Below are 25,704 nucleotides of genomic sequence, written 5' to 3'. Positions count from 1 at the left end.
CTATGCTTGGAATCAAGACTCAGATGATGAGCAACAAGGTCTTCTATAACTATGACTTCAAATGAAATGATGGGAACATGTAAGATTGTGAGTTTTCAACATTACTTGTGGCAACCCAAACCTTTAGTGAATTTTTCATTAAAGTACCTTCAAAAGTTGCTCAAGAACAACAAGTAATACTGAGAACTCTTTACCAACTCAATCATACATATTCCTATCACTTTACTTGAAGTCATGGTTTAGAAAACCGAAGTCTTGATTCCAAGAAGCGCAGCATCAGTAAGAAAATCGCCCTCTGAATGAAAGACCCAAAGGCATAAGATTACTAACAAACCTTTCATAAGGCCATGAAGACTTAACCCTTAAACGCCGATTGGACGTATTATACGTCGACATAAATTGTCTGTTGGGTGCCGATTGGACGTATGCTAGGTCGATAAAAAAAGTTTTTTTAAAAATTCGTGGAAAAATACTTATAGGCCTACCAGGCGAAACTTTTGAATCACGCACCTTGGGGATGCTGGGAGCTCACGGATCAAGGCGTTGTTTTGTTTACAATCGTTACCCAGGCGCGCAAGCGCGAATTTATTTCTTATCGCACTAAAAACAATCAGCGACACATCTCAGAAATGATTTTGTCACTTTGACATAATTTTTGCACCATTTTATATTAGCCGTTACGTGGAGTATTATATATGAAAATGTGCGCAATTTCATGTAAAATACAATTAAAAACAACTCATGGTTGTAGCTTTCATCAGTTTTGAAATATTTTTATATAAGATACGTAAGTGCCAATTTTCAACCTGTTCGGTCAATTTTCTTGACTATACCTGACAAATGGTTGAAAAAACGCAATTGTAAGCTAAAACTCCTACATTCTAGTAATACTCCAATCATTTACCTTTATTTTGCAACAAACAATTGGAAGTCTCTAGCACAATATTTTGATTTATGGTGAATTTATGAAAAAAACTTTTTTCCTTACATCGGCACGGTAACTCTTCCGAAAAAATCATACATTTTTTCGTCCAATTGTCGTAATGTTTGCACCATTTTAAATTAGCCGTTACATAAAGTTTTATATATGGAAATGTGTGCATTTTCATGTAGAATACAACAATAAAACAATCCATGGTTGTAGCTTTTATCAGTTTTGAAATATTTTCATATAAATAACGATAAGTGCTAAAATGTCAACCTTCGGTCTCACTTTGACTCGACCGAAATGGTCGAAAAACGGAATTTTAAGCTAAAAATCATACATTTTTAGTAATATTCAGTCATTTACCTTTATTTTGCAACAAATTGGAAGTCTCTAGGACAATATTTCGATTTATGGTGAATTTATGAAAAACATTTTCCTTACGTCCGTGCGGTAACTTCCGAAAAAAATCAGAAATCTTTTTGTCCGATTGTCGTAATGTTTGCACCATTTTAAATTAGCCGTTACATAAAGTTTTATATATGAAAATGTGTGCAATTTCATGTAGAATACAACAAAAAAAATAGTTGAAGGTTATAGCTTTACTCATTTTTGAAATATTTGCATATAAATCACGATAAATAGAAAAAAACCACATTCGGTCAATTTTGACTACCGAAACGGTCGAAAAACGCAATTGTAAGCTAAAACTATTACAGTCTAGTAATATTCAGTCATTTATCTTCATCTTCATTTTGAAACAAATTCGAAGTCTCTAGCACAATATTTAGATTTATGGTGAATTTAAAAAAAAAACTTTCCTTCCCTCCACGTGCGGATTCTCCGCTGCAAATCTCCGAAATGCGTACATCGCATTCTCGTAATATTTGCTCCATTTCAAATTTGGCGTTTCATAGAGTTTTATATATGAAAATGTGCGCAATTTTATGTAGAATACAACAAAAAATAATTGAAGGTTGTAGCTTTTCTCATTTTTGAAATATTTGCATATAAAGAAATATAAAAAAAAAAATTTGACATTCGGTCAACTTTAACTCATCCAAAATGGTAAAAAACTGCAATTGTAAGCTAAAACTCTTATAGTATAGTAATATTCAATCATTTATCTTCATTTTGAAACAAATTGGAAGTCTCTAGAACAATATTTAGATTTATGGTGAATTCTTGAAAAAAACATTTTTTTTACGTCCGTGGGTTATGAATTCATGCATCATTTTGTGATAATATTTTCTCTCTGTTGCTTTGATCGTTTTACAATGTGTTATATACCAAAATGATTGCAATTTACTTTACAATACAACGAAAAAATTAACTTGTTAGCTTTAACCGTTTTGCTCACAGCGCGATTTGAATACAATTATATATGAAATTTTTTCGCACTATCATATATCGCATTATCTATATATGATGATGATATTTTTTTTCATTTCTGATGGTTGCATACTAAACTTCAGGCAATGACAAAAAAAGGAGCCAATAATGAACTCTTAATCTTGAAAACTAAGCAGGCGATTGTGATTTTTTGAAAAAAACAATTTTTTCCGCTTCGGCGCTCACTCCAAGACCCCCCCCGGCATTACGGGAGACGATTTTTATTATACCTCTTCGGCTTTAAAGGGTTAACAAGAATGTAGACTTTGTGCACAGAACTGCAAAATGCACTGCTGATGCCATTGGAATTGTCACTACAATAAGTTGTCTTAGTACCACAGCAGTTGTGACATATTAAAAGTAGCGTCTGGTTCTTCTGGACTCTGGTCACTCAAAAGTCAAAATCCCTAAGGAATTATGTTTGGTCAATGATGCTTATAATTTTGATGTCTTATTACATTTGTGTAAAAGCACAACCAAAAAAAGTAGTCATTCTGACAGAACTGGAAGTGAGGTACCGGCAGTTCGACAGCCAAGTGTGAGCAGGAGTCTATGTCCTAAACATGCACAGGTCTGCAAAATGCAGACTATCGAAGTCACAGGAATTGGAATTGTCACAGAAACAAGTTTAGTCTTTTTACTTGAGCAGTCATGATACATAAAACTAATACTTGAGTCTTAAGGACACTGCTCACGGTCAAAAGTCACAATCCTGAAGAAGCATGTTTGATTTAATTATGTTATAATGTCTTATTTCTGTATGATATGAAGGCACAACTAAATCAGTAGTAATTCTGACATAGCCAAAAAGATGAAGCTTGGGCAGGAGGGTGAATTGGAGTCTATGCTAAATATGCTTGGTAACCAGTCATTTCTGATAACCAGTCAGAGATGATTGCTTATCGACCTGGAGACAAACAACTCCCATCCAAACAAGCACCTTCAAAATGTTGCTTAAAGATAACCTCATCTGACTACTTGTCATTTTGTGACCCTTTTGAAAAAAAAAAGTACTAATTCTTCTCCCTAGTCCCTACATCATTTATTTTTTCAAGTTATATCTTGATTCTCCATTAAAACTTTGTGTCACAACCATTCAAATCCACAGTCCCTATGTATTGGTTGTTATTCAACTTGCCTATACATTGGCTTTGAGATCACAAGTATGCAAGCCTTAGTGCTGTTGTCTTGGATTCACCATCTCCTTCAAATTATGAACTTTGATCCCTGGCATGCTAGTTTCCAAAGTTCTTCTGGATCCATCAGCTCCTTGAAATCTGTGATATTCAGCAACTCAGCCTTCCATCTAAATTATCATTCAGGGTGAATATGATTAATGGTTTAGGGAGCAAACTGTTTTGAAAAATGATATTTTAATGATAAAATAAAGTTTCACATATACTTACCGAACAGTTACATAGCTTATAGCTTCTTACCTGCGGCAGTCGAAATTCAAATTGTTGGCGCCAGCGGCGTTGCTATCTTAAGTATAGGTGATACAAGACCCGCCCACATCCGGGAACCCTGGGTACTGCTAGCCTTCTACCGTCAATTTTTCGTTTAGCCGACACGTCCATCTGTGGGGAGGTGGTTGGGCTTTGATTATGTAAACTGTTCGGTAAGTATAATGTGAAATTTATTTTATCATAAAAATGATATTGTTTATGTTACAATAAAGTTTCATACATACTTACCTGGCAGATATATACATAGCTAAGACTCCGTCGTCCCCGACAGAGATTCAAATTTCGCGCCACTCGCTACAGGTAGGTCAGGTGATCTACCGGCCTGCCCTGGGCGGCAGGACTAGGAACCATCCCCGTTTTCTATCATATTTTCTCTCTTCCACCTGTCTCCTGCGGGGAGGCTGGGTGGGCCTTTAATTGTATATATCTGCCAGGTAAGTATGTATGAACTTTATTGTAACATAACAATATCATTTTCATACAATCAACTTACCTGTCAGATATACATAGCTGATTGGCACCCTTCGGTGGAGGGTAAGAGACGCTACTATATGGAATAGACAGGTAAACAACATATGTTGTAGTATAAATAAAACCTGGTTCCGACCTGATAGGTGGTAGACTTAGACGTTCGCCCTGTTTGCCCAGTAGTCTGCATCACCTCAAGAAACTTTAGCGAGATATATGATCTATTGGCCAAGAGTTCTTGTGGGTCTGCCGATGGGGTCTTATACCGCTTACTCGGCAGATTCCTAAAGGGACTTTGTCCAATGGTGCTGATCCACTTATATGACATACACCTTATGAAGGAGCACACAACCAATCCCGACCACCTGATCCTAACCATATGTTAGAACTAAGGATTGTTACGAGTTATCCCCGAACTCGTCACAACAACCGTAACTCAAAACCACTACGCACACATACATAATGTTTTCCAAAAAAAAATTATACTCAACTAATTGGATATGACAAGAATTCTCTTACTGAACAACATAGACGGCCGACCGTGCGAGCCAAAGCCTCCATTGTTCGAAGAGACTCTCGACCATATCCAAAAAGAAGAACAGTATATACATTTAAGGATTGGTGTCGGCTCCCGTACCCAGAATCGTATCTGCCGGATACGATAGACCTAGAGAAAAACACTTCTCATACGTCAACACGTACGTCTTTCAAGTATGAGATGCAAATACTGAGTTGCATCTCCAGTATGTCGTATCAATGATGTTTTTTTAAGCGACATATTCTTATAAACGAGAGAGACGTCGCAACCGCTCTTACTTCATGAGCTTTTACTCTCAGTAGTTGTAACTGTTCGTCAGGACAGACCTTATGAGCGTCCGTAATGACGTTTCTTACAAAGAACGCCAAGCATTCTTGGACATCAGTCTTTGTGGGGTCTTTTACCGCGCACCAAAGACCTTGTCTAGAGCCTCCCAACTGACGCTTTTCTCTGAAGGTAGAACTTTCAGAGCTCTAACAGGGCATAGAGAACCTCTCTGCTTCTCTGCCTACGAGACTCGACATTCCTTTGACTTCGAATGACTTAGGCCAGGGATTCGTGGGGATTCTCGTTTTTCGCTAAAAACAGGGTCTTAAACGAGCAAATAGCCGAGTCTCCCTTGAATCCTACTTTATCCTGCAGAGCTTGTAATTCACTAATTCTTTTTGCCGGTAGCTAACGATACAAAAAGGAATAGGCAGTTTCTAGTATTATGTCTCTAAACTACATGCCAGTTTTTTTTGAGGAGGTTCGAATCTATCCGAAGACAGATATTTGAGGACTACGTCCAGGTTCCAGTTCGGAGGTACTGGTTCCTTAGACTTTGAAGTCTCAAAAGATCTTATGAGATCGTGGAGATCTTGTTATTTGCCAGATCTAATCCTCTGTTCCTGAATACCGCCGAGAGCATACTTCTGTATCCCTTTATTGTGGATACGGGCTAGATGAGATTTTACTCTCAGGAATAGCAAGAAATCAGCAATTTCCGCTATAGAGGTAGAGGAGGAGGACAACTTCTTGGCTCTACACCACCTTCTAAATACCTCCCACTTCGACTGGTATACTTTCGTAGTGGAGGTTCTGCGTGCTCTCGCGATCGCGCTTGCCACTTCGCGAGAAAGCCTCTCGCTCTGACAAGTCTTTCGATAGTCGAAAGGCAGTCAGAGCGAGAGCGGGGAGTTTTGATGGTACCTCTTGAAGTGTGGTTGTCTGAGAAGATCCGTCCTTCTTGGTAGGGATCTTGGAAAGTCTACGATCCACTCTACCACCTCCGTGAACCATTCCTGGGCCGGCCAAAAGGGGGCTATTAACGTCATCCTCGTCTCCCTTGACGCCACAAACTTTTTCATTACTAACCCCATTTTTGGATTTTTGAATGGGGGAAAAGCATAAACGTCTACTTGAGACCAGTTTTAGCAGGAAGGCGTCTACCATAATTGCTCTTGGATCTTCCACGACCGAGACAAAACATTGGGAGCCTTTTTGAAATGAATGTTGCGAAAAGATCCACATGAGGAGTTCCCCACAGAGACCAGAGGATCGAGACACACTTCCTCTTGTAGAGTCCATTCTGTGATGAAGGACCTGGTTCCTCCTGCTGAGCCTGTCCGCCCTCACATTCCTTACTCCCTGTACGAATCCTTGTCAAGCATTGGGAGATGCCTGTGAGACGTCCAAAGTAATAGGTCTCTCGTGAGCTCGTATAAAGGAACAGGAGTGCGTCCCTTTTTTCACCCTGTTTCCGAATGTAGGCAAGTGCGGTGGTGTTGTCCACGTTTACTTGCACTACCTTGTTTGACAACCGAAGGTTCTAGGTTTCTTTAAGGGCCAGATGTACAACGGTCGAAGAGCTCTTTGCAGTTTATGTTGCCAGGACAACCCTGTTTGCTGGTTCCGCAGGTGCCTGACACTTCCTCTGAGCCTAATGTCGCTCCCCAACCTGTCTCCGACGCGTCGGAGAACAACACTAGTCTGGTTCTGTGTTCTTAGAGAGATCCCTTTGTTCTCTTCCAGAGGTAGCAACCACCACTGTAGGTGTGCCTTTATCTCCACTGGAATGGGAAAAACGTCCGACAGTTGTCCGGTTTTCCAGCTCCAAGGACCTCTTGAGGAAGAATTGAAGTGGACGTATATGAAGTCTTCCTAGAGGGAAGAATTGTTCCAGCGAGGAAAGCGTCCCCATAAGGCTCAACCATTCCCTCGCCGACGTTTGTTGCTTCTCTAAGAAGAGAGAGATTATCCGCAAACCTTTTGCGGTTCTCTCTTGCGAAGGAAAAACTCGAAAACCCCGAGAATCCATCCGAATCCCCAGATAGACTAGGTCTTGTCTGGGGGTCAGCTGAGACTTCTCGAGGTTCACAAGCAATCCCAACGCCTTGGTCAAATCCAGAGTTAACTTTAGGTCCTCCAAGCAACTGTCTCTCCGATCTGGCCCTGATGAGCCAGTCGTTCTAGATACATAGAGACATTCACATCCTTTGAGGTGAAGAAATCTCGCCACATTCTTCATCAGGCTTGTGAAGACCTGAGGAGCTGTGGACAGGCCGAAACACAAGGCTCTGAACTGAAAGATCCTTCCCCCCGTCATGAAACGGAGGTACTTCTTCGATTGGAAGGGGGTATCGGGACGTGAAAAAGTAGGCGTCCTGGAGATCTAGAGACACCATCCAATCTCCTTGTCGTAATGACGCTAGGACTGAAGCAGAAGTCTCCATGGAGAACTTCTCCTTCTGAACAAATTTGTTCAGAGAGCTGACGTCCAGTACTGGTCTCCAGCCTCCCGAGGCTTTCGCCACTAGAAAAAGGCGATTGTAAAACCCCAGTGGGGAGTTTTGATCCAGTACTAGTTCTATCGCTCTCTTGTCCCACATTTGTTCCACCATCGATCGAAGAGTATCCCTCAGCACAGGGTCCTTGTACTTGGCTGATAGTTCCCTTGGTATTGACGTTAGGGGAGGAGTGTTCAGGAAAGGGATACGATATCCCTTCCTTATGATAGTCAATGAAGACGCGTCTGCGTCTATCAGTGTCCAGGCCTCCACGAATCCCAGGAGCCTGGCACCTACTGGTGCTTGGAGGAGAGATGTTTCATTTTCCCTTTTTAAAGGGACGAAAGGCAGACCTACCTCTCTTCTCCGGAGCCTTCCTTCTTGCGGGAGGTCTGGAGGTCGGACCACCTCGAAAGGGCTGCATTGATGTACTAGGTCCTTTCTTGTCAGATACAGAAACAGGTTTCTTCTTCCTAGCTGACTGCGTCAGAAGATCCTGACTTCCCGCCTTCCATTTCAAAGTTAAAAGTGAGCAACGTCCCTTCACTAACTGAGAAGGGAACAAAAAGTCAGAAAGAGGCCGCATACAGTAGAAGCTTGCCCTCTGAGCATGAGAGACTGCCTTTGTTAAGAAGGCGCCATACACCGTCCTTTTCTTTAAAAGACCTGTTCCAAATAATGAAGAGATTTCAAAAAATCCATCCTGTACCGCTTTGTCAATGCAAGACAAAATGCATAACAGGGCTTCAGGTTCGATTCCTTCTGAATCATGGGCTTTCTTGGACATCACCCCAAGGGACCAATCTAAGAAGTTGAAGACTTCCAATACACGAAAGAGTCCCTTGAGGAGATGATCCAGTTCCGAAATACCCCATGTAATCCGAGCAGAATTGAGACTTGGACGCCTTGAAGCGTCAACCAAAGTCGAAAAATCTGCCTCTGTTGTAGAAGGGAGAGCGATACCCATATTCTCTCCCGTCCTATACCATATGCCTCTTTTCCCAGCTAACCTTGCTGGAGGCATGCAAAAGACTGTCCTGACTAAGTCTTTCTTAGACTTCATCCATGAGTCTAATGCGTGTAATGCCCTCTTCATCGAGATGGTGGGTTTCATTTTCAGAAAAGACGAGGGCTTCTTCGTCTTAGCACTGGAAAAGAGCGAGCGCGGAGAAGGAGGAGCAGCAGGAGTCAACTCGTCTCCATACTCCTCAAGAAGCAGGGTAGTCAAAACCTTATAGTTGGACAGACCCTCTCTTCCATGATCCTCATCATCCGAGTTTTCCTCCAACTCGGGATCTATCTGAGTCTCCGTTCTCCTTTCTGAACTTTCCTCTTCTGGAGGAGACAAACTCCTAATAGGAGAGGGGCTAAGAGAATGATACTCTTTCCTCTTTCCCGTTTTAAAAGACTTGGAAGGCGTCACAAGCTCCGGCTTCTCTTGAACTTTAGAAGACGTCTTGTATGACGCTTCCCGTTCTCCGAGCGTCATGGCTGACGTCTCTTGCTGACGTCTTGATGACGCTTCGCGCCTGGAAGACGCTCCGCTCTCTAAAGGCGTCCTACTTGGCGTCACAATATTGGACGGAGCGTCACGTCTAAGATCCGCTTTCAATGACGCTTCACTTCTAAAAGACGTCTTACGTTTCTCTGGCTTTACGAAACTCTCGTAAGCCCACGTTCTAGCTCTCGACTCGAAGCTTCTGCAAGACGTTTAGCAGTTTTCACGTCTGTCTGACGCTTCTCTTCGAGCAGGTGAGAGAGTACGAGACTTCTAATTGGAAGCGTCACGTCCTTCCGACGGGGCGCTAAAACTCCCACCAGAGATGACAGTTGTTCCTGCACTGCCAAAATTATCTTTCTTGACGCTTCTCCCACGTCTAGTGCATGACGCCTTTTCGTCATCACTCGGGAAGAAGAATGAAGGGGTACTTCCTCGAAAGCGTCAGGTGACGCTGACGCTACCTTCGCTTTCTTAATAGCAGAAGGAGCGTCATCTGAGAAGCGCTCTGGCTCGAATCTATGTCAGGCTTCAATATGACGCTAGGTTCAGCGGTCTCGACAAGTTCGACTCCTTCCACCCTCGTTTAGGTGAGGGAGAGGGAGAGGACGAGAACACTCGCGAAAGACGCTTTTTCTATAGCGCCCTTGAGCCGCCTGCCATGAAGCAGAGCTAGCTGAAGGGACGTCTGACCGTTGGGATCCCCCACGACCTCCTTAAGGCTTTCGACTTTCCTTCTCCTCTGGGCATGGGAGCTTGGAAGAGGTCTAGGCCTGGGAGCGTCGCAGGGACGATCAAACGCCCCCTCCACAACACTGTGGGAGAACTCACTTCACTGAAATGTTTCCACTATCACTAGCCTTTACCTTCGAGTCAGCCATCTTGGACTTCATGTCTCTAATAGTAGCTTTCAGATTGGCGATTTCCGATGCCGAATCCGAAAAGCACTCTGAGAATGAGATATAGGGAGAATCTACATCAGTAGGATTAGAACTTATCCGTGAAAGGCTCAATAGGCCTTGAACTCACACCTTTCAGCCGTCTAACTCTATCCCTCTCTAACTTCTTCAATAAGAAGTCAAAGTCTTCCCACTCTTCTGCTTCATCCCTCGCATTCCTTACAAGTATTAATAGCAGAACACTGAAAACCCCCCTACATTTACGGCATACAGTGTGAGGATCAACCGAAGCTTTCGGTATCCTCACCCTGCAGCCTTCATTCACACACATTCTCACACTCACATTAGAAGCAGACATACTGAGATAAAAAAAATCCAAAAGAGGTTTATTTTCCAAAAACAGTCCACAGTAGCGAATGCCAAAACACGATCCAAATACGTCACCAAAAAGCGAAAAACGTTGATCAAAGGTTGAAAAATGAATCTAATCAGGAGGTAATAACAACAATGTTGATACCACCGGCGGGACAGAGAAAATATGATAGAAAACGGGGATGGTTCCTAGTCTGCCGCCCAGGGCAGGCCGGTAGATAAACCTGACCTACCTGTAGCGAGTGGCGCGAAATTTGAATTTCTGTCGGGGACGACGGAGTCTTAAGCTATGTATATATCTGACAGGTAAGTTGATTGTATGAAAATATCATTTTCACATAAGTGACTTACCGAACAGTTACATAGCTGAATCCAAACTACCCGGAAGGAGGGTAGGTGGACTACATAAAAAACAGTAACAAAATGACAGTAAGGAAACCATTTTCATTAAACAGCAAATGTTGCAGTACCCTACCTTGTGAGAGAGCAGCTGCAGGAGAATACTGCCTCTGGTTGGCGCTCTCATCACTCGTAGGAGACGTGGCAGTATAGGCCAGGGTCGTCCCTACTTAGTGGGATTTTGTAACCATGGGACAAGACCGTTGGTTGACACAAAATATTAAAAAACAGATATTGCCCTTGCCCTGGGCTTCAGAAACAGATAAAAAACAAGGACCATCACCTATACCAAAAATAAGACCATCACCTACACCAAAAATAATGGACATACTCAAAAGTTAATAAATAAGATCTGGAGGTTCTCCAAAGTACTATGAGCCTCCAGTCTGCCCACAGACTCAACAACCTATAACAAGGCGAGGAGACAGTAGAGGATAGAAAGTTCCCCTATGTTTCCTTTCCCAACACCATGCCCGCTACCAACAAAGGACCCAATTTTACAACAACTATCATAGGTAGCCTCTACATTCTTCAGGTAAAATGAGGCGAACACAGATCTCGATCTCCAAAACGTAGATTGAAGAATCGAGGAACAAAAGCGACATGTTGTGCTTGAAGCTTAAGGATGTCGCCACTGCACGTATTTCATGTGCTTTCACCTTAAGCACATTTAGAGTCTGATCTTGGACTTGAGAGTGTGACTCCAGTATCAGACTTCTCAAAAAGAACGAAATAGCGTTCTTGGAGAGGGGTTTTGCAGAATTCTTAACACGAACACCAAAGTCGGTCGGAATTACCTCTAACTGATTGTGTCCTTGACAGGTAACATTTCAGAGCTCTGACAGGACATAGTAAATATTCTTCGTCCATCGGACCCACTATATTAGATAATCCCTTAAGTACAAAAGATTTAGGCCATGGGTTAGAGGGAGATTCGTTCTTTGCTAAAAATTCATTAACAAAAGAACAAACCGCATTACGATTTTTGAAACCCCACCTCTTTGTGGATGGCTTGTAACTCACTCACTCTTCCTGCTGTAGCCAGCGAAGAGAAAAAGTGCCTTCCTCGTTACATATCTCAAAGACGCTTCACGAAGTGGCTCGAATCGTGAAGACATCAGAAAAGTTAAAACTACGTCCAAGTTCCAGTCCACACTATCCTTCTTGGATACTACTTTTACTGTATTAAATGATTTAATTAAATCTCCAATATCCTGGTTAGAGGAGATGTCAAGCCCTCTATGCTTAAACACTGAGGACAGCATAGCTCTGTACCCTTTAATTGTCGATCCGACAAGTTCTGAACTTCTTTAAGGTACAGCAAAAACATCAGCTATTCTGTCACAGATGTTTTAGAAGACGAGAAATTATGTCTTCTGCACCACGTCCTAAAGACTCCCCACTTTGATTGGTAAAGCTTGGCAGAAGAGCTTCTTCGACAGTTTAGCAATAGCTCTGCCGCTCTATGAGAAAACCCCGTAGCTCTGACGAGTTTCCGGACAGTCTGAACCCTGTCAGTGACAGAGCAGACAAATTCTTGATGATACCTGTCGAAGTGGGGCTGTTGAGTAGCCGAGGATACTGAGGAAGAAGTCTGGGATGGTCTATAACCAACTTGAGAAGGTCTGGGAACCACTCTTTCCTGGGCCAGAATGGTGCTACCAGCGTCATTGACACATTTTGATGTGAGAGGAACTTGTTCAACACCTCTCTGATCATTCCAAATGGGGGAAAGGCGTAAACGTCTAGACCCGTCCAATCCTGAAGCATTGTGTCGGTCTTCCAAGCAAGAGGATCTGGAACTGGGGAACAAAAGTCGGAAGTCGATTGTTCCTCGAACGTGGCAAACAGATCCACTGAAGGTCTTCCCCAAAGTTTTCCACAGTTCCTGACAAAATTTTGTCTTGCAATGTCCACTCCGTGGGAAGAAACTTGTTTACTCGACTGAGTTCGTCTGCCAGTACATTTAAACTTCCCCTGTACAAACCTCGGAACGAGGGAAATATCCCGATCTTGAGACCAGAGAGATCTTCTGCAACTTTGTTGAGGGAGAATGAATGGTTCCTCCCTGATTCCTGATATAAAGAATAGAGCGGTGGTGTTGTCGGAGTATACTGCCACTCTCTTTCCCACAACCAAAGGAGCGAATGATTGCAGACCGAACCAAATCCCCTTCAACTCCTTCATGTTGATGTGATTCAACCTCTTTTTCTCTGACCATAATCCTGAGATCTTTTTGGTCCCTAGGAGAGCTCCCCAACCTCTGTCCGATGCGTCGAGTATAATTCTACGTCTGGGTTCCTTAATGTCAGGGAGAGACCCTCTTGCAATCTTTCCCTCGGCATCCACCATCTCAAGTCGTTCTTGATCTCTTCCAACACTGGGAACGAATACGTGTCTGGTTGAGACTTCCGACACCAACTCGCTTTGAGATAAAACTGAAGAGATCTCATGTGAAGACGACCCAACTTTACAAACGTCTCTACTGATGATAACGTCCCTAGGATTCTCATCCATTCCAAGCGGAGGAGGACTGACGTTCAGGAATTGGCTCACTTTTTTGAGGCAAGATTCTATTCTTTTCGGGGACAGAAAAACCCGAAAAGCTGAGGAGTCCAGAATCATCCCCACCCCAAATAGGGGATCTTCTGGGACGGCACTAATTGAGACTTCTCCAGGTTGATGAGAATTCCCCAATTGCTTGCTATGGACAGTGTCTTCCGTAAATCCTTCACGCACTGTGTCCTCGAACCCAATCTGAGAAGCCAGTCGTCCAGTAAAATGCTGCATTTATACCAAACATATTGCAGCCATTTCCCCAAATGGAGCAAGAACACGAGTAAATACTTGAGGGGCCGTCGAAAGGCCGAAACAAAGGGCTCTGAATTGATACGTCCTCCCTTCGAACACAATCTCAGGAACTTCTTTGAACTCTGTAAATCGGGACATGAAAGTAGGCGTCCTTAATGTCCAGGGACACCATCCAATCGCCTGGGCGAAGTGCCGACATCACAGAATGATTTGTTTCCATATTGAACTTTGTCTTCAGCACAAAAAGGTTCAATGCGCTTACATCTACCACTGGCCTCCAACCTCCCGAGGCTTTGGGAACTGCAAAGAGTCTGTTTGTAGAATCCCTGAGAACTGTCGAGGACTTCTTCTATTGCTCCCTTCTTGATGAGTGCATTGACCTCTGCTGCTAAAGCCAAAGCTCTCTCTGATCCTCGAGAATATGCGTTAAGCTGATTGGTGTATCGGAGAGAGGAGGATCTAGACAAAAGGAAATCGAGTATCCCTCGCGAAGGAACTTGAACTACCCGCCATTGTTCTCCTGCACCTCTTCGACTCCATTCTTCCCAAAAAAGATGGAGTCTTGCCCCTACTTGCACGTGAAGGAACGGCTTCTCACTTGTCCCCGAAGGTTTGGGGGGAGGTTTCTTTGAGGACTTGTACTGTGGACGCAAATAGTCCTGGTCGTTGCCACTTAGGTTTATGTTCCCTCGAAAGGGATGCTTCTGAAGAGGAGAAGACTTAGCTCCTGTCGGAGTAGGCTCTTTCGGACGTCTAGAAGACTGAAGAAGGAGATCATTAGTAGATTTCTTTTCTAAATCCGATAGAATTTGTTGAATGGTTTCTTCAGGGAAAAGATGAGATTTACAGAGAGGAGCAAACATGAGAGCCGACTTCTGGTTATTAGTGACTCCTTTAGACACGAAAGAACACCACCTTTCTCTCTTCTTCATCACTCCCATTGTGAAAAGGGCTGCTAATTCTCCTGACCATCTCTAACAGCCTTATCCGCACAGGACAGAACTCCTAACCAGTCTGTGGCAAAATCTTCTTCTAAAGACTGACAGTCTTCAATCTTGCGAGCTAAAGAGGCAATAGTCCAGTCCAAAAAACTAATACCTCAATACTTTAAAAATATTCTTCACCAAATGGTCAAGCTCTGAAGAAGAAAACAAAATTTTAGCTGACGCAAAAGCTGCTCTTGCGGTGGTGAGTCCACGAAACCGGAAAGAATCTCCCTGGGACGGAGGCAGACCAACTCCCAAAGAAGGAAACTTTCTCCAGTTGCGTAGTAGCAAACGAAGCCTTTACCTGTTTTTCCCTCTTCTTAAAAGAAACCACTCTGTTGACTCCTTAATGGGCCTGCTTCGAGGACTGAGAAAGAACCAGTTTGGGTAGACAACGAATAGCTGTCTTCCTATCTTTAACGAACATTGAAGGCGGTGAAGACGGAGAAGCAGGTTCAAAGTAATCTGGATAAGTGGGACAGGAAAAATTTAAGAAGACTCGAATAAGCCGACGAATCCTTGTCATCTTGATCCAAAGCTTCCTCTTCAGACTGCATGGAAGCAGAGTCGAAATCAGGCTTATGTTTGTACCCCCGTGGAGTGGATTTCACAAATCATAAGATCCTGGAAATGCTTCTTAAATAGCTAAGGTGAATCGTCTAACACTGTAGAAGTCGATGTCTTTCAGTCGAAGAACGATTCTTTCTAACAGGTGAAGTCTCCGCACAACGAGTCGACACAGGAGAACAACCAGTCGAAATTCCTATCGACTCACGGTGAGGGGAGTCGAACAAAGACGAGCGAATACGCTTCTCTGGACAGTAATACGGAGTCGAACGAGGCGACCGAGCCGAAACTGCGACTGAGACTCGCTTGGGAGAGTCGAGCGATCGTGAATTATCACGAAGTTTAGTCCGAGAACCATTGCTTTTTAGCCGAAAAATGCGACTGCGGAGGAGATTCACTAAATATCACATCCGGAGCAAAACTACAACGAAGGTTGAGGACTCCAATGCCTCTTAGACTTCTCAACAGGAGTCGGTGACGAATCACCCGCAAGAATCGAATGTCTTTTTAACGGTCGAGACACCAAATCACTTCGCCTTTTTGCGCACTGGCGATTGCACTTCCGAATCAGAAGACAGACGAGAATCACACATAATACCTTTCCACATCTTTTTGGACGACACCCCCGAGTCGACGGAGTCGACGGCTGACCGTGGGCAAACTCCCCCAGACTCCTTCCGACCTCCGGTATGTCTTCTCCCGGTTGCGGGGGAGCGGGACAGTGACCTTCGTCTGGGAGTCGATGAGGGGGAACGGACAACCGCCTCCTCAGGCGCAACATTAACACTTTGCACTGCACTAGATTTCACTGTACTATCTACGAAAGCTTTAAAAGACATTCCTAACTTCATAACTGATTCAGCTAACACTTCGAACTTTTTATCCATCTTAGACTCAGCAAGGCAATGGTGTTGGGTTCGGAAACATGGGCACTTGAACAGGGGTAATCAAAGGAGAAGTAGGAGGACTATTAATTGGAGAAATATTCTCTAATAAAGGAGAGGCAAGAGAAGACTTATTTGTCTCCGAAGGAACAGGAGTAGTTTCTAACCTATTCTTACTACTAGCCCTAAGAGCTGCCTTCCTCTTCCTATCTTTCTCCATTTTCTCAGCATGCGATCTAACCCCGCCTTTCCATCCCTGTTCATCCAATTCTTTACATTCATCTAAGTGCATTTAGTGCACTTAGAGTGCGGATCGTGACATAACTTAGCTAATCTTGTTTTGCAGCCAGCGCTGCAAAACCTTACAGCAGATGAACTAGAATCTGACATAATTAGCAATAATGACGAAAAACTGAATAGAGATAGCTAACTGGCAAGAAAAAACCAAAAACTTGTACATCACCAAACAAAAACCAAAATCCAAAATGGCGATGCAGGAGACTGCAGCGAAAATCTCACAGGTGTTACCCCGTGAGCGACAGAAACGAAAACTGACGGTAGAAGGCTAGCAGTACCCAGGGTTCCCGGATGTGGGCGGGGGGGTCTTGTATCACTATACTTAAGATAGCAACGCCGCTAGCGCCAACAATTTGAATTTCGACTGCCGCAGGTAAGAAGCTATAAGCTATGTAACTGTTCGGTAAGTCACTTATGTGAAACAATACGTTTTTCAATACAAACTAACCAATCATATTTGCAGCGCCTTCCTCACATCTCCACCACTGACAGTTATACATTTTAAATGTACCACACAGGAAGTGGTTGTTTGTTGGGGAACATCACTGACCGTGATAAAGCTTATATAATGGATGGTTTGTATGAGAAACTATTGTAAAATCTTTTAGATACCCCCATCTACCATAAATTAATACTGCTGTGAGTTAGGTGGTACTACTAAAAACTAAGTTTATAGTATGCTATATAGAAAATCTTTTTTAAAAAGACTTAGTAAATACTTCACAAAATCAATGTAATCAAAATAAGATTTTATTATGCATTGCAAGCTAAAACATTAGTCTAGATATAACAATGAAATTATACACTGATATTGATCTTTCTTATAAACCCAACTCTTACAATTTTTGGTGGGGGGGGAGGGACTAATCATAAAACTTTTTAGCACTAAAATTATTATAAATGTCTTTTGGCTACTATTTTGAGTTTGAATCGCAAGTAATAGAATAGAACTTACATTTCCTTTGATCCTGCGGAATGACTAGGCATGCTGCTTGAGGTAATCATCGCACTCTTTGAGTGTTTCTATCATGTCGGGGAACTTTGATAGTTGACAAGCTTCTGTTAGAGGCAACCATCTATAATCTTGATGCTCCTCAGACATTAAAACAGGCGTACTTGGCTCAAGAAGTTCAGCCATCCAGTATATCACAGTCTTTGGTTTCCCCTTCACTTCATACTGAAATGTGTAATGGAAGGTTTCAAAGCTTTGGGGTGCAATAAAGCACACAACAAAAATTACTCCATATCTTTATGGTGCAGTCCTCAAAGATATTGCAACTCTTACCTCATATTCAATGCCTCACTTTAATTCAACATATAACTGCTTCATTTCTTGAAAGATCCTACAGCCAAGTGCTGTACGTATATGTATTTCATTCAGTTCATCCAATAAAAAAAAAAAATTTTCTCTAACCTTTAATTCTTTTCTAAAATCTTCAATAACTTTAAAGTGTTCATTTCCTAATCCTGCCTCTTCCTTTGTTTCTCTTAAAGCAGTTTCTCTATCTGATTCCCCAGGATCCACATGTCCTGTAAATAAAAGTAAATTCAAAGCAAGATATTCTCATAAGATGTATAAAAATTCATGGAGGGCTACCTTTCCATTTACAAGAGGCTGACTCCTGAATAGTTTCAACGAACGAACCAGTCATAGTTTTCTTCCTTTTCATAATGATAAACTATACATCATTAATACAGTGATTTACTTAGCAGCCATTTATTTAACACATCATAATACTTGCAACAAGCAGCCTGAATCATGCACTCATATAACACCCGATATACATGGGAAACTGAAACAGTCAAAGACAGATTTTATGACAGTACTTACATAAACATAGTACCTACATACATTCAAGCCCATAAACATAGTATACATACATTCAAGCCTGTAAACAAAGTATATATACATTCAAGCCCCAACTGTAGGACATAGTGTAGCAAATCTAAGACCTTGAACTTAGACGAAATTGCATCAATGTGAAAATAGTAACTTTGTGTTGAAATACCATTAAAATTGACCAATGCCATAAATATACTAAAGCTACCAGTAACATGTAGCTAATAAAAATGACTTTAGGTCAAGATCAATACTTGCTACACTTCACGCTAAAACATTTTGAATTGTAAAACAAGATAATGAGTGTTGAAATTCATACCAAGAAAAACACTTTAACTAACCAAAAGAACTACCAACAAAGTAAAAGTGCAAAACTTTATGCTGAGAAAGCATCCAAACAATGCCATGATAACTAGCAAAAGTGAACAGAGATACTAACAAATAGATGGACAGTGATGAAACGAATAGAAACATATTTTGCTTTTAAGGTTCCCACATAAATATTTTGAGGTCCCATTGACAACTTGATACATAACCACTTGCGATGAGGCATAAAGCCCAATTACTTTAGTCAAAATGCTGTTTAGATATAGATATTTCTTTTTTTATTATAAATATGGTAACATTTACTTTTTCCAGTCTGCCTGAGCCACACCAAAAAATCTTAACCAATTCCTAACAAATTCAATCTGATCATTCAAAGGTCACAAATTAAGTTAATGCATTAAACCATTGTAACTGATTGCTGTAATGACAACCTTAGTATTCCTATTAATTATAAATGTATTACAAACATTTCAGAATACTGAAATTCCAATTTACAGAGAAGTTTAATCATTCATACAGCAATGTACCAGTTGACAAAGTCAAGTACTAACCAATAAAAAACAAAAATATCTCAAAAAATATTTTGTAAAGTCAATACAATATACCTAGTGAACTGACAGATCTACATAATAGTAATTATTACAAACCAAACTATGTACTGTACATCCAGTCCCTGGTTATCGGCAGGATCGGTTATTGGAGATTTGGTTTCATGGCACATGTTGAATATATTCATAACTGGTTTACAGACCCAATGTCTGGTTATCAGCAGCTTAAGCACCGTGAGACCATCATAAAATACAAGCATACATAACGAATATGCATCTTTTCCATGGATCTTTTAAAAAGTTTCACTTTACTTCACTGTATCAAATAATACTGTATGTAGTCTCATATTACTATTGTATTAAATATACCAACAAGCGATTAATGTTTTGGTTTGAACAAATCAGCTGAGAGCGGAGGTAAGTTTATTTTGCCGCATTTAACTCAATTCAGGGCAATTTTCTTGCTTCTAGTAAATCTCTAGGAACTGTACTTATATGGGACAAGGTTATTTTTTGTTATATGAAGTGTTTTTAAGTCAAAACATGACTTAAATACTTCTTGATGTTTACAAAATCAGTTATTTATTTGTTAATATGACCAAATTTTTTAATAAATTTTGTATTTTTTATAGTTACAATCTGAGGTCTTAACAATGGTATAATCTTCTAGCGCCAGCTGGAAACTGGTTAAAACAATCAAAGATTGTTAAGCAAGAAATCTGTGGCATCTGGCAACTCATCCATATACAAGGTGGAAGCTGGCTACCAACCAGGGCTTGGCACCTTGTGACACGTCAGTCTTTCTTCCAACCCAGTACAGACAGTCCCCAGTTATCGGCGGTGGTTCCATTCTCGACAGGGTGCTGTTAAGCAAAACCTGCCATTAACCAAAACTGATGTTTATGCGCTTATGGCGTCAATAACCGGTTAATGGCGCCTCTGTTAGGTGGATTGCGGTGCCTGTAGACTTTTGAATTTCACTTAAGAACGACTTTCAGTTGCATCAAGCCCCCAGGAACAGAACCCCTACCAATACCAAGATATCCATCATGGGGATTTTAAACATACAGTAACACTAACCGATGTTCTGTTAGGACATATATAACATAAAGAACATGTCTTGTAGCTATTAGGCCAATCTAGATCATCTTAAATCCACATAAGACTAACATACACAGAAATATTAATCAGCCACCTGGGTACACCCATGCAAACAAGGATATGTATACATTACCTTTTGGTGGGGTCCAGTGATGACACCCATATGAGGTTTGCATCAGTAAATATTCTATACCCAGTGCCATTCGTCGAAAGATGATGAGACCAGCTGCTCGTAACTCGGCCATAATCTAGTCAGGGTAATATGAAAAAAATTAAGATAACTTCCAATTGAAGCAGAAAACTTACTCAAAACTCTTGACTTCTGAAATAAATTTTGTTTTAGCAGACAAATTTTTGCACAGTTAAATGCCAGTCCTGCCAGTTGATACTTTACCAAGATTGAATGGACAATATAAATGAAGTCAATACATACTAAGATTTTCCCTTAAAATAAAAAGGTTAATAACATGAGCAATTTTGGCATAATAATGTACACCATGAAAAAATAGAGAAAAGTGGGGCTTAAAGCAAAAGTTACTCTGAGTATGCCTCCCACTGGATACATTTCCAACTTAATTGCCTTGTATGTTGTATATTGCAGTTCAACAATAGTATATCCAATAAATATTTCTCAATGGAATATTATCCAAGATATTAGTAATCCCTCGCTACTTCGCGCCCCCAGTGCATCGCGGATTTTTCAAAAATATGTAGTATTCATCAAAAATTCAAAGTTGAGTAAAAATGGCGCGGGCACTAGCAGAAGGCAGAGAGAGTACATTAGAACATCTCGGCTCCTGAATCTCACAAGCTGATTGGCCGAGACGCGTTACCCAGCTTCTCTCCCTGCCGAGCGCCCAGCGAAGGAAGACCGCATTCATTGTTCTCTCGCGCTCGTGTCGCTTACTCTTGCCGCATGAACGTTTTAGCTGTTCTTTTGTGCTTTTTTGTGCAAAATAATGCTTGTGACACCCTTGAAAATGGCTCCTTAATGTCCAACACCCTCTACATCCTCTGGTGAACCCAAGAAGAAGAGAAAAATGATGACGGTAAACGAGAAAGTGAAATTATTGGACATGCTTAAGGCAGGCAGTAGCTATGCGTCTGTTGCCCGCATGTACGGACTGAATGAATCAACGGTTCGCTACATAAAAAAAGATGAATTAAAAATCCGTAAAACTGCCTCAATAACGTTCTCCAAGGACACTAAGCGCGTTGTGACTCCTCGTAATAAGAGGATTGTGCAAATGGAGAATGCATTATCAGTGTGGATAACAGACTGTCGGCAAAAGAAGGTTAGTCTCGATACCAACATCATTCAAACTAAAGCCAAAACCCTTTATGATAGCCTTGTTCCTGAAGGGGGATCGAACAAAGATGACGATGATGGTGATGATGACGATGATGATGATCCTGCCCCACGAGAAAAACGTGGTTTTGTTGCCAGCAAGGGCTGGATCAAGAAATTCAAGAGGAGGTTTGGCCTTCGCAGCGTTCCGTTGTATGGGGAGGCCGCCTCGGCAGACCAAGAGGCAGCTCTTCATTACGTCGAGGACGAGTTCCCGAAATTAATTAAAGAGGGCGGCTATATCCCGGAGCAGATGTTCAATATGGATGAAACTGGCCTCTTCTGGAAGAAGATGCCGTCCCGGATGTTCTTTTACAAGGACGAAGTGAAGAAGCCAGGGTTCAAGGCCCACAAAGATAGAGTCACTCTGCTCATGTGCGGGAATGCTGCGGGCTTAATGCTCAAGCCTGGCTTAATTTACAAGTCGTTGAATCCTCATGCTTTGAAAAACAAAAACAAAGCCTTGCTGCCCGTCTACTGGATGAGTAATAAGATGGCATGGATAACTAAAGCCCTCACACTCGACTGGTACTGGTTCGTGAACTACTTTATCCCACAGGTGAAGTTGTACCTCACGGAAAATGGGCTGCCCTTTAAGGTCCTCCTCTTGATGGACTGTGCAGGAGGACATGCAACGGGCCTGCATTACGATGGGGTCCAAGTGGAGTTCCTGCCCCCCAGCACCACTTCCCTCATACAACCAATGGATCAGGGGGTCATTCGGGCCTTCAAGGCCCTTTACACGAGGTCCACGATGGAGGGCCTCATCTCCTCTATCGACGAAGACGACGATGACCTCAGCCTCAAGAGATGTTGGCGGGAGTACAATATTGCGACGTGCCTAGCCAACATTCAGAACGCTCTTAAGGAGATGAAACAGCAAATACTGAATGCAAGTTGGAGAAAATTGTGGCCAGACGTCGTTCATGACTATGAGGGATTTACGCCAGACGAAGTTCATCACTCCACCGTAGATAAGGCTGTGAAGCTGGCGCGGGAGCGGTTGGTATCCAACGAAGGTTTCTCCAACATGACGGCGGAAGATGTCAACTCACTGATCGAGTGCCACTTGGAGCCCCTAACCGACGAAGACCTCGTCGAAATGACAAGATCGGCGAGTGAGGAAGAAGAAGAGGCAGACGACGACGACGAACCTGAGCAACGTGGCCTTACATTGGACAATCTGCAAGAGCTCTGCAACATGGCGCGGGCTATGCAAAGGGCGCAAGAAATCGATGATAACATGGTCAGAGCCATCGAATTCAGTAACAGTATTGACGGTGTAATGGCGTTGTACAAGAGCATCTTTGCTCAGATGGAAAAACAACATCAACAACTTCCCATCACGATGTTCCTGGTGCGCCGAAAACCTCCTGCAGAAGTGTCGGATACTCCTCCTGCTGCCTCTCCGGCTTCCTACCGAGCCACTACGCTGCCTCCTACAGTTTCTCCAGCTCTATCGGAAGCTGCCATCGGCAATCCACCGCCTCTAACAACTGACGATGAGGCGTCACCTGAGGAGCAGTAAAGCTCTCATTAACCTGTGCAGTAAATCATCTTCATCTTCTTCACCTCCATCATACAGTGGTACCTCGAAATACGAAATTAATCCGTTCTCAGGCGGCCTTCGTATCATGAGTTTTTCGTATCTTGAACCGCATTTTACATGTAAAATGCCTAATCGTCCAAGCCCTACAAAAACACCCAGTTAAATTATATTTCCAGGCCGGACTACACATGTTCTAGGGTTACGATGCCGATCCGACGGAAGAAATATGACTCCAAACAGGCAAAATAACTGTAAATACTTGAGTAATATTCAACTGCAATGGTGAGTTTCACCAAACCCATTTTTACTTGCCTATATTAGGCGGACTTTAGCATATGTCCCTTAGCAATAAGCCTAGCCTATGTTAACGGTTGCTACTGTAGCCTAGTCTATGATTCTGACATCTAAACCTAAGAAGCTAAAAGCTTAGAATAGTATGCCAATAAAATGTATAAATAATCAGTATGTACTCATTTCAATAATTATTAATTAATCATGATGTTATTATGATATAACAAAGTTTCATGTATAACTACCTGGCATGTATATTATAGCTATAATTCTCTGTTCGCACTGGCAGAATTTTCAAAACTCGCGGCAACCGCTAGATCACTGGTAGTGTTCAGGGTGATCGCCAACCCCGACCCCGCTCACCCCCTGTGGCGCTGGTGCCTCGGAATCATTCCCATTTTCGTCAGATTTTTCTCTGAACCCTGTCTCCTGAGGGGAAGGGGTGGGTGGGAATTTAATTATATATACCTGCCAGTAAGTATATACATGAAACTTTGTTATATCATAATAACATCATTTTCATGTATGACACTTACCTGGCAGGTATATATATAGCTGATTGACACATTTGGAGGTGGGTCAAAAGACAGCAACATTGTAAGAGTTTTTAAAAATTTAAAATTTAAAATACTCTTAGATTCCTTACCTGCTAAGGTAGCTGACTTCAGCATTCCTGCCGCTTAGCCTGCTAAACCTTAGTAGCTTCCAACTAGGACGTGACCTATTAGTTGATGAAGCTAAATACAAGGGTCTGACAACTGGACGGGACCAATTTGTTGACAGGAAACCCTAGCCCTCTCTTACCACGGGCATTCATGCTAGGATAAGTTAGACCACCTGAACCACACACAAACTAACCTAACACACTACACTTCACAGACTGAAGAGGAAATCACACCCTCTCAGACAACCGTAAAAACAACACCACTTCATTAAAATACCTAGCATGTTAGTAAGTTATGGGGTGGAAAATCCTTTGCCCAATACTGCTCCTGAGGACACATATGGACCCCAACGTTTGACAATTGTCAAACGTTGTTTTGACGTTTCTAAGGTAATGACTTGCAAACACTGAATTAGTCCTCCAAAACGTCGTTTCAATGATATCTTTGAGGGCCAATTTCTTTTAAAAGCCAACGAGTAGCTACTGCTCTCACTTCGTGCGCCTTAACCTTAAGGATGCCGAAATTTTCTTCTTGGCATAACATATTAGATTCTTTAATTAGTTCCCTAAGAAAAAAGGCAATAGCATTTTTGGTCATTGCTCTGCTAGGATCCTTCACAGAGCACCACAGTGATTCTGAAGTTCCTCTAATCTACTGGTTTTCTCCAAATAATAGCGCAATGCCCTTACTGGACAAAGAACTCTCTCTTGTTCCTGTCCTACTAGATCTGAAAGACCCATAATTTCAAACGACCTTGGCCATGGATGAGCTGGATTCTCGTTCTTGGCCAAGAACCCCTCCTGAAATGACAAACCGCTTTGTCATGTTTTCCAACCAATATGTTTGCTAATTGCTTGCAGCTCACTCACCTTTTAGCTGTGGCCAAGGCACCAAAAAGATGGTCTTTTTTTGAGATATCTCTCAACGAAGCTTTGATCCATCGGTTCGAACTTACTAGTTTTCCTAAAATTTCAGGACCACATCGAGATTCCAGGAAGGCGCTCTGTATTGGGGTTCTCCTTCCTTGTTTCAAAGGACCTCATGAGGTCTCTCAGATCTAGATTATTTGTAATATCTAGACCTCTATGTCTAAATACTGAAGCCAACATACTCCGATACCCTTTAATCGTCTTGAGTTGACAATTTTATTTCCTTCTTTAAGTATAAAAGGAAGTCGGCAATTTGGGTCACAGAGGTACTGGATGAAGAAATTTTCCGACTCTTGCACCACTTGCGAAAGATTTCCCACTTCGCCTGGTACACCTTAATAGTAGAGGCTCTTCTAGCTCCGGCCACCGCTCTGGCCGCCTCTCTAGAAAACCCCCCTCGCTCTGACAAGTCTTTCGATAGTCTGAACGCAGTCAGAACCCAGAGCGAGGGTGTTCTTGTGGTACCTGTTGAAGTGAGGCTGTTTGAGTAGATCTACTCTTGCTGGAATTGTCCTTGGTACATCTATAGTCCATTCCAGTACCTCTGTGAACCAATCTCGGGCCGGCCAGTATGGAGCTATGAGAGTCATTCTTGTCCCCTGACTCTCCCTGAATTTCTTCAAAACCTTCCCTAATATCTTGAACGGGGGAAAGGCGTAGACGTCTAGCCCCGTCCAATCTAGAAGAAAAGCGTCTACTGCGACTGCTTGACTGTCTGGGACTGGAGAGCAATAAGTCGTCAATCTCTTTGTCATTGCTGTCGCAAACAAGTCCACCACTGGGCGACCCCATAATTTCCACAGACTCTGGCATACTTCTAAATGAAAGAGTCCATT

The 25,704-nt window shown here is 42.2% G+C and overlaps 2 protein-coding genes across 2 annotated transcripts; one reads left to right on the top strand and one right to left on the bottom strand.

Moving 5' to 3' along the window:
* Positions 1-3,462: 3,462 nt before the first annotated feature.
* On the bottom strand, positions 3,463-20,358 carry LOC135204102 (bis(5'-nucleosyl)-tetraphosphatase [asymmetrical]-like). The gene is made up of 4 exons (XM_064234108.1): positions 20,220-20,358; positions 17,685-17,800; positions 17,226-17,447; positions 3,463-3,623 (listed from the first exon to the last, which is right to left on the bottom strand). Exons 1-3 carry the CDS (start codon positions 20,329-20,331, stop codon positions 17,250-17,252), a joined length of 426 nt encoding a protein of 141 aa, XP_064090178.1. The 5' UTR covers positions 20,332-20,358; the 3' UTR covers positions 3,463-3,623; positions 17,226-17,249.
* Positions 20,359-21,129: 771 nt separating this feature from the next.
* Positions 21,130-22,962, top strand: LOC135203935 (tigger transposable element-derived protein 1-like). The gene has a single exon (XM_064233865.1). The coding sequence runs from the start codon at positions 21,130-21,132 to the stop codon at positions 22,960-22,962; it is 1,833 nt and encodes a 610-aa protein (XP_064089935.1).
* Positions 22,963-25,704: the final 2,742 nt, after the last annotated feature.

This window comes from Macrobrachium nipponense, chromosome 44 (genome assembly GCF_015104395.2).
Source record: "Macrobrachium nipponense isolate FS-2020 chromosome 44, ASM1510439v2, whole genome shotgun sequence".
In the NCBI taxonomy this organism is placed as follows: domain Eukaryota; kingdom Metazoa; phylum Arthropoda; class Malacostraca; order Decapoda; family Palaemonidae; genus Macrobrachium; species Macrobrachium nipponense.
The sequence above is the reverse complement of the archived record's forward strand: the minus strand, read 5'-3'. Positions and strand labels throughout refer to the sequence as shown.

Coding starts and splice junctions, on each gene's coding strand:
- LOC135204102 (XM_064234108.1), bottom strand. CDS start 20,331: ATGGCCGAGTTACGAGCAGCTGGTCTCATCATCTTTCGACGAATGGCA. Junction 17,801..20,219: donor TCACTGGACCCCACCAAAAG/GTAATGTATACA, acceptor TTTTATTTACAG/GACATGTGGATCCTGGGGAA. Junction 17,448..17,684: donor ATTTTAGAAAAGAATTAAAG/GTTAGAGAAAAT, acceptor TACACATTTCAG/TATGAAGTGAAGGGGAAACC.
- LOC135203935 (XM_064233865.1), top strand. CDS start 21,130: ATGACGGTAAACGAGAAAGTGAAATTATTGGACATGCTTAAGGCAGGC.